The sequence below is a fragment of the Pituophis catenifer genome, unplaced genomic scaffold (genome assembly GCF_029215685.1).
Source record: "Pituophis catenifer annectens isolate HBS135680 unplaced genomic scaffold, rPitCat1.0.hap2 SCAF_7, whole genome shotgun sequence".
Lineage (NCBI taxonomy): Eukaryota > Metazoa > Chordata > Lepidosauria > Squamata > Colubridae > Pituophis > Pituophis catenifer.
The window spans coordinates 9941836-9950171 of NW_027256887.1; the positions used below are offsets into that span (position 1 = coordinate 9941836).

The following is an 8336-nucleotide window of genomic DNA, read 5'->3' on the forward strand; positions in this document are numbered from 1 at the left end:
GCGGGGGGATTCTGGGAGTTGAAGTCCACAACATCTTAAAGGTTGCTAAGGTTGAGAAACACTGCACTAAGCACTGCTTTGGCTCTTAAGCAGAAAAGTGATTTATAAAGTTATTAAGTAAATACGTCCTTAAAGGATCCAATTCCAGCTGAAAGTAACAGGGACACAGAATACAAATTATTCTGAAGATTGTCAGAATCCAAACGGGAAAGATGGCTTATAGTTACACCAGGGGAAAGAAATCTAGCTTTAAATGTAATAAACAAAAAGAAAATACCTCTACAAAAGCAGTGCTATAGTATATGTAATAAACTTCAGTTTGATGTTCAGTATGGCCTTCCTGGTGTGGAGAAAAACATTTCCTTTGAGCAAATACGGTAAAACTGACACTCCCTCTATTCTCCCTTTAAAGATTTTGAACCCTCCTCCATCACCAGCAACAGAGGACTCCCGCTACACAATGGAATTTGGTTATTCGTCCAACAGCCCTTCTACACACAGGTCATACAGGTAAGTCCTCATGTCCCCAGTCTGAGTTTTGTGATACTTGTCTGATAGGTTCAGGATATTTCCTGGCAGTGATTTGCGTTGCATCTGGAGAAAAGATGGACCACAGGGCTAGGCTTTCTGTAGAAGGCATGAAATTCTTCTGGCTTGGTTGCTGCTACAGCAATTCTTAGAAATAGGAAGCTGTTTTTGAAAGCCTGCTTGATGGAGGACACACACAGAGCCAGGTTGACCTTCCATCTCATTTAAGAGCCACCCACTCTGTAAAAGGAAGTCAATCCAAAAATCATGTCCTCCTTGAATGTCTACGGAGATTCTTAGTCATCCAGATCACTGTTGTCCCAAAGGTGCTTTTTCAAGAGGCAACTAGATTTTCTGGGGTTTTTTTTTTGAAGACGTTTCGCTTCTCATCCAAGACGTTTCAGAGCTGAAGAAGCGTCTTGGATGAGAAGCGAAACGTCTTCAAAGAAAAACCAGAAAGTCCAGTTGTCTCTTGAAAAAAAAAAGCACCTTTTGGGACATGTCCTTCCGTGGTGGCAACAGATAACAACGCCACATGTCTCGAGAAGACCTTCGGCTGTTTTCTGATGTTGATGCTCACACGCCTCTTAATGTTTTCTGCACAGCTACAGGCCGTACAGCTACCGCCATTTTGCACCTCCCACAACCCCGTGCAGCACCGACGTTTGTGACAGTGACTACGCACCCAGCCGTCGGGTGATGACCGTGGGGGGCAAAGGCTATGCCAGCGACCTCAACTACGATTCTGAGCCCACGCCACCGCCACCCACCCCACGCAGCCAGTACTTGTCCGCAGAGGAGAACTATGAGAGCTGCCCGCCCTCCCCGTACACAGAGCGGAGCTACACACACCACCTCTACCCGCCGCCCCCTTCTCCTTGCACCGATTCCTCATGAGGGAAGCCCCCCACCTCAACGGCGTCCAGCTCAGCTGTGTAAATAGTGTTGCTTGGGAGCAGACTCTCCTGTGTACAGTTAGAAAGTTTGACCTGGGGGAAGTTGCCTTTTGTAGAATGGGGGAGAGGGAGGGAGCAAAGAGGTTATTTATATATTTTTCCTAAAACAGAAATTGCTGCTTTGTGACATAAGAAATTTTTTTTAAAAAAAGTTTGTATACAAAGTTTTTTTTAATTATTATTTTTCCAAATGGAACACAAGAAGATGCCTTAAATCCGTGAAGGGACTGAGCATGTAAGGAAACGGAAGGACCTGGAGATGTTGCTGTTCAATGAGCCAAATATCAAAAAAGAAGACAAAAAAAGGAGGAAGTGGCTTTTTAAAAAAAAAAAAAAAAAGAGGAAGGCAAAAACAAGGAAAAGAGTAAAAGGACAGAAACCACAAAGCAGCATTTAAAAAATACCTGCAAAGAGCTGAGTAACTTAATGTTTTTTTTTACTCTGACGGGAGCAATTAAATTAAACTTGAAGAAAACTGTTGAGGCAGATCGGTACACCAAGAACTTTGTTTCCTACAAAAAATGGAGCTGTCGGCGCACTCAAAACAGTCATGCTCACCCACACTTCTGAACATGTCCTGGAATTCCCGCCACTGAAATTGTCCCAGGTGTTCTACTACATTACCAGCTCTTTGTCGCTATTTTGAAGTTCCATCATAGTGTTGCAGGTGGTTTTGTCCAAAGCTGTAGAAATGTCTTGTAGTTGAATCCAAAGTGGACAAAGATACTTGAGACCTGGAGTGGGGGGCACCTCCGCTACCTGCTAGCAATTTCTTCAAGAAGCAGCGCCTTTTCCTGGACTGAGGGAGCAGCCACCGAGTCCCAAGAAAACACAGATTTGAATTAAGGAGCCTTGGCAACAATTGACTCAGCCATGTGTTTCCCTGAGCCTGTGGGGACCCCTTACAAGCCAGTGGTGAAATCCAATTTTTTTTTTACTACCGGTTCTGTGGGCGTGACTTGGTGGACATGGTAGGGGAAGGATACTGCAAAATCTCAATTCCCACCCCACTCCAGAGGAAAGATACTGCAAAATCTCCATTCCCACCCCACTCCAGGAGAAGGATCCTGCAAAATCTCCATTCCCACTCCAGAGGAAGGATGCTGCAAAATCTCCATTCTCACCCCACTCCAGAGGAAGGATGTTGCAAAATCTCCATTCCCACTCCAGAGGAAGGATGTTCCAAAATCTCCATTCCCACCCCACTCCAGAGGAGGGATGTTGCAAAATCTCCATTCCCACCCCACTCCAGGAGAAGGATCCTGCAAAATCTCCATTCCCACTCCAGAGGAAGGGTGTTGCAAAATCTCCATTCCCACCCCACTCCAGAGGAAAGATACTGCAAAATCTCCATTCCCACTCCAGAGGAAGGATGTTGCAAAATCTCCATTCCCACTCCAGAGGAAGGATCCTGCAAAATCTCCATTCCCACTCCAGAGGAAGGATGCTGCAAAATCTCCATTCCCACCCCACTCCAGGAGAAGGATCCTGCAAAATCTCCATTCCCACTCCAGAGGAAAGATACTGCAAAATCTCCATTCCCACCCCACTCCAGAGGAAGGATCCTGCAAAATCTCCATTCCCACTCCAGGGGAAGGATCCTGCAAAATCTCCATTCCCACCCCACTCCAGGGGAAGGATCCTGCAAAATCTCCATTCCCACTCCAGAGGAAGGCTGCTGCAAAATCTCCATTCCCACCCCACTCCAGGGGAAGGATACTGCAAAATCCCCATTCCCTCCAGCTGCGCTAGGCCGTGCGCAACCCCGTTCCTGGCACAAGATACAACCTTTTGCAAGATTGGAAAAGTCATCCATTTCAATGAGGGGGGAGTTAGCATCTTCCCTTCTTCCAAAAATTGAGGGATTTTGCTTCTGTTGCTAACAGGAGAGGGAACAGACATACCATTGGGGTCTCTGCTTCTTCCTTACTTGCGTAGAGTCCCAGGGTCTGAGTCCTTGGTGATCAGGCTCCTTGTGAGTGTGTGTGTGTGTGTGTCTCTGTGTGTGTGTGTCTCTGTGTGTGTGAGAGAGAGACAGAGAAATTATGGGTGTATGCAAGAAATGATTTTCATTTCTTCCTGCCAGTACAATCGGATTAGTTCTCCTACCACGTCAGTGATGTTTTCAGACCCAAGACAAGGGTTATTACCTCTGAAAAAACCTCCCAGCTTTTCAGTAGACTTCAGTGCCCCCAAAGAGGGGCCCTACTTTTTTTTTTAAATCACACAAAGAATAAAACATATAGGTGGCATATTTATGAAAGTGAACGTTGGATTCTTAGTTTAATGTAAAAAAAAAAAAAAAGAACATATACCCTTGCAGTTCATTCAGTGATTCTACGTGCACTGAATCGCCACGGGCAGCTTGTATTTTAAACCATGCTAATTTTTTTTTTTCTTTATCAAGAAAATTGCAAACACTTTTTTTCCCCAGTCTGGCTGCATCCTTGATTGGAAATGCTGCTTCTCACTGGGGCAACATCAATCCGGCCATAGCCAGATTTTGCAGCATGCGACATCAACATACTGCTTCCTGCTCTCTGGCAAAACTTTCAATTCTTAAAGCCTGAAACACTGTGAATGCCCGTTTTTTAACCTTCCTCTTTGTCAAAATATTTTCTCAGCTCTTGACGTTGTTGATTTTTAAAAATCTTGGTGAGATATATATATATATATAAAATGAAGAGAGGTTGCTCAGTTGTCTTCATTATATGTTACTGAAAAAAATGTGAGAAACTCTCCAATGCTACCAGTTTTCAGCTTTTTTTTTTTGATAAAGCAGACAGGGAGCAGCTAAAAAACTTTTATTAAGGATGCTCTGAATTGCAAACTTTGGGACTGAAGATCACACAGAGATTTTAAAACGGTCCCTGGGAGATAAGATTGACCTCGCTTTGTGCTGATTGCTAACCGTTATCGGATTTTGGGACACAAGTTTTTAAACCCCTTCGGGATTCATAAATGCAAAGTACTTTAACTAGGTATGCTCTTTGTGAACCAGAAGTTGTCTCCGTTAGAGGCAAAGGATTCCCAAGGTTTATATCCTGTTTGGATGGCTCCATGCAAATGTCATGAAACAGTATCTTCTTTACAGGCTTGATTTGCCAGTAAATAGGCAAATAAATAGGTTTCCTCCTGTTCTCCATAATTTCATGTTTCTCACAATAACAGTTTCATCCCAGCAGGGAAATGTAAGCTGCAGAGCCATGGAACGGATCCATTCCAATACTAGAGATATTAATAGACTCAGACCTGAATTGTTGGGTTCTTGAGGTTCTCATCAGGTGCTAGGACATATCTTCAGTGGGCAGCCAAGCTCAGAACAATGGTAAATTCATCCTCAGACTTTTAAGAAAGGCAGGCATCGAGATGCACTGAAAAAGAGACCTACTAACCCTTTACAACAACCGTAATGAATTTGATTAGTCTGATCATGTCAAAGGCTATAAAAGTAGTATACTTTTGCAGCTACCTTTGCAGATAATGTGTTTTGATGTGGCTGAGCGTACATCTCCTTCCATTTATTCCACCTTTCCTTGGAAATCTTCAATACGCCACAATTTTAGTTGCGCATCAGATGTGTGATAGCTGCAGGTCCATAGCAGAAGTGGTGTTCACTTACTTTCCCTACCAGTTTGCAAATGTGAGCACATGCGCGCTGTGCTTGCATATGGCTTCAAAATGTGCCTAAGTAGGATGGCATAGCGCCAGGGAGGGTAGGCAGGCCCACCCACGATTTCCGTTACCGGTTTAGCTGAACTGGTCGAAACCGGCTGAATACCACTAGCCAAACCGATGCAAACCGGCTGAATACCACCTCTGGTCCATAGGCAAGGAAAGCTGTCTTATTTCAACATTTTCCTCCACCTCATATTCTCTCGCATTCTAAAAAGTGATTAGTTTGCTTCGGCGAAGACATAAAGCTAGGACAATTAGTTTTAGGAAGCTTTGTGGCTGGTTTTAAAATGATCTTTCTTAAAATAAACCTCTCCCCCCAGGACACATTTTTTGCGAAAAAACAACAACCCAATATTTAATTTTTTTAAAAAAAAACCTTTAAATAAAAGTGACCTGTAAAAATCCATGAAAGCATGCTAACAACATTGCTAGTTTTTACTTAAGGGGTTTAAATGTGTGAAATACTTTTAAAATAGGAAAGGAGTAATCAAAACAGCTTGACCACTAAAGAAATAAAGTCTTTATAAAGGAATTGATTTTATTTTTTTTAGTAAATGGAATGTTTCAGCACATGTTCCAAATATAGGTAGGTTAGGAAGTTCAATTCCCAGTCAAATCTATTAAGAAATACCTCATAGGGATTGTAAAGCGTGTACTTATTCATTCAGTTTTGCGCTGAATGAGGCTACAAAGGAGGGTTTGTAATTTACATTGATATATTCATTAAAAGGTACTGGTTCATTTGATCCCAGGGGCCACTTTTATATTGAAAATATTTTTCAACCAAGGCTATCCATGGCAACAGCTGTAAAAAAAAAATCCTATTTTAACACCAAAGTTAAAACAAACTAGGAAAGGAAGATTGACAGTAGCAGAGAATGTCAAAGAAAAATAAAATAAAAGTGAAAGCTTATAATACCAGACTTCTCCCTGACCCCAACCCCAAATGAAAACGAAGTCTGGTGTTCCTGTTCAATTGTGCCATTTTTTAAAAAAAAGCCAATCTGGGGAAAACAGTGAAGAAACTCTGAGCAAAGAGACTCCTAGGAGCTGAAGCAAGACTTGTCTCTTAAGTCAGGGTTGGGCAACTCTGGCCCCTAAACAACTTGTGGACTTCAATTCCCAGAATTCCAGAGCAGAGCCAGCCATGCTGGCTCAGGAATTCTGGGAGTTGAAGTCCGTCGGTCGTAAAGGGGCTGTAGTTGCCCACCCTTGTTCTATGTGAAGGATCCTGTGCTGCTTTTTAACCTTTGAATGTTCTTGCTTTGTTTTTGTAACTTTTAAACTTTGTCACTGTCTTGTTTTTTTTTTTTTTTAACCCAAATAATACGTTCATAAATGTCTGTATGACGGTGCTTTGCAAGGATATATAATGACGACCAACATTTGGTCAGCCCAGTTCACTCGAATTGCTAAATGTTTGTACTGTAAAATAAAGAATGTTTTACTTGCAAGCTGTACATAACTCTTGTACAAAGTTCCTCATCCTTTTTTTTTTCATTTATTATTACTATAAATGGAGTTGTAATAAATACATAGGTTTTTTTTTAAATAATAAATTTGGTCCGAAAATCTATTCAGTGCATTGATGGCTTAGATCCGAGCTAATAAATTGAAAAAGTAAGGTATGGCAGTTAAATTAGGTCGCTGTGTAATGCATTAAGGTAGTCCTCCAGTTATGACTGAAATTGAGTGACAATTATGCTAATAAGTGGTGATAGCTGTAAAGAGGTCACTATGTGACCAAACTTGATTTTACAACTTTTACATGGTACCGTGTTTCCCTGAAAATAAGACCCTGTCTTATATTTTTTTGAACCCCGAAATAAGAGCTTGGCCTTATTTTTGGGGAGGTCTTGTTATTTTGGGGCGCGTGGAGCAAGACGGGGATCCTCTTGCCATCTTACCTGGTTTCCAGCTCTGTCTCCCTAACCCTAACCAGAGGAAATGGCGGGGACCGGCTGCCCGTGTGTTTAAATATTTTCAGGGAGGGCTTATTTTCGGGGGGAGGATTTATTTTCGTGAAGACACAGTAGTCATTAAATGGACCCATTGTTAATGGGGTTGCCGATCACCCAAAACACCGTCATGTGAGTGTGATGATACAGTGTTTGAACTTTGGATGTTAAGCTTTTTGTGAGTCCGCTGTAAATTTGAGGGCAGCCCCGACAGGCACAGCTCGACTGGCCCAGCCATGGCCAATGCTCCTTGCCCGCTGCTGAATTTGGCCGCAGGGGGCTGCCGGGCCTCTGCAGGCGGCGGTGGCGGCGGCAGCAACACCTGCTGAACGTGTCCTATTTTCGGGGAAACACGGTACCTACTGCCCATAGTATAAATGGATTTTTCTTTTTGTACAAAAGGCATAATCTCTTTCACTGTTCACTTCCACAAAACAGCCCACTGTAATGCCACAATGCAAGTATAGGGGTGCCTATTATTACTTGTCATAATAAACAGCCAAGCTATTCCAGATACCATGTAGAATTAACTGTAAGAAACATACTACATTTTAATTTTATTTTAATTTTATTTATTTTATTTGATTTTTTTATTTATATGCCACCCTTCTCCGGAGACTCCAGGTGGCTTATTGAAAGAAAATGGTATTATTAGCCAAAAAGTGTACATTCAAAGATGTGGTAAGGGTGGGATTTTCAGTGGCCCGCAGATCCACACCAGAAATACAGTACCTACATCTTAGCAGGCAAAAATTTCCTCCATGCCAGCTGCTCAATTGTGTCAATTTTTTCCTTTTGGACCCCAGAATTGAATAACCACTAGAAGATAATTTCACTCGAGTCTAAAAAAATTCAAACAATCTTGAATTAAACTTTTTGGCTTCCAGGTTGGTGCAGAAGACCTTCCAGGCCCAAAACGGGGTACGGCGGGGCGGGTGGACGCAAAGTCCCAAAATGCAATGTGAGCGCTACACGCGCACGCGTCCCTCGCATGCGCCCCCCCCCCCACGCATGTATGGCAGAAACATGAAATCCAGCTGGCTGGCGGGAGGCATGCACACACGCACAGTGGAACTGGGCTGGGGCGATGGCCGGCGTGCCAGGCAACATAGCTCTGTGTGCCACTTGGGCATGCATGCCATAGGTTTGCCATCACAGTTCTATTCATTATTTTTCTGTTCTATTGATGTTTGTAGTCTGGGTTATCTTTTAGGCT

At 42.8% G+C, this 8336-nt stretch overlaps 1 protein-coding gene across 5 annotated transcripts in view; it reads left to right on the top strand.

The window, feature by feature from the left end:
* Positions 1-1490, top strand: part of LRP6 (LDL receptor related protein 6) — a 72287-nt gene extending 70797 nt beyond the window's left edge. For all 5 annotated transcript variants that reach the window (XM_070948064.1, XM_070948065.1, XM_070948067.1 and 2 more), the window contains 2 exons: positions 413-510; positions 1134-1490. In XM_070948064.1, coding sequence (XP_070804165.1) covers positions 413-510; positions 1134-1425 — 390 coding nt within the window. In that variant the 3' untranslated portion in view covers positions 1426-1490. The remainder of the gene's footprint in view (positions 1-412; positions 511-1133) is intronic.
* Positions 1491-8336: the final 6846 nt, after the last annotated feature.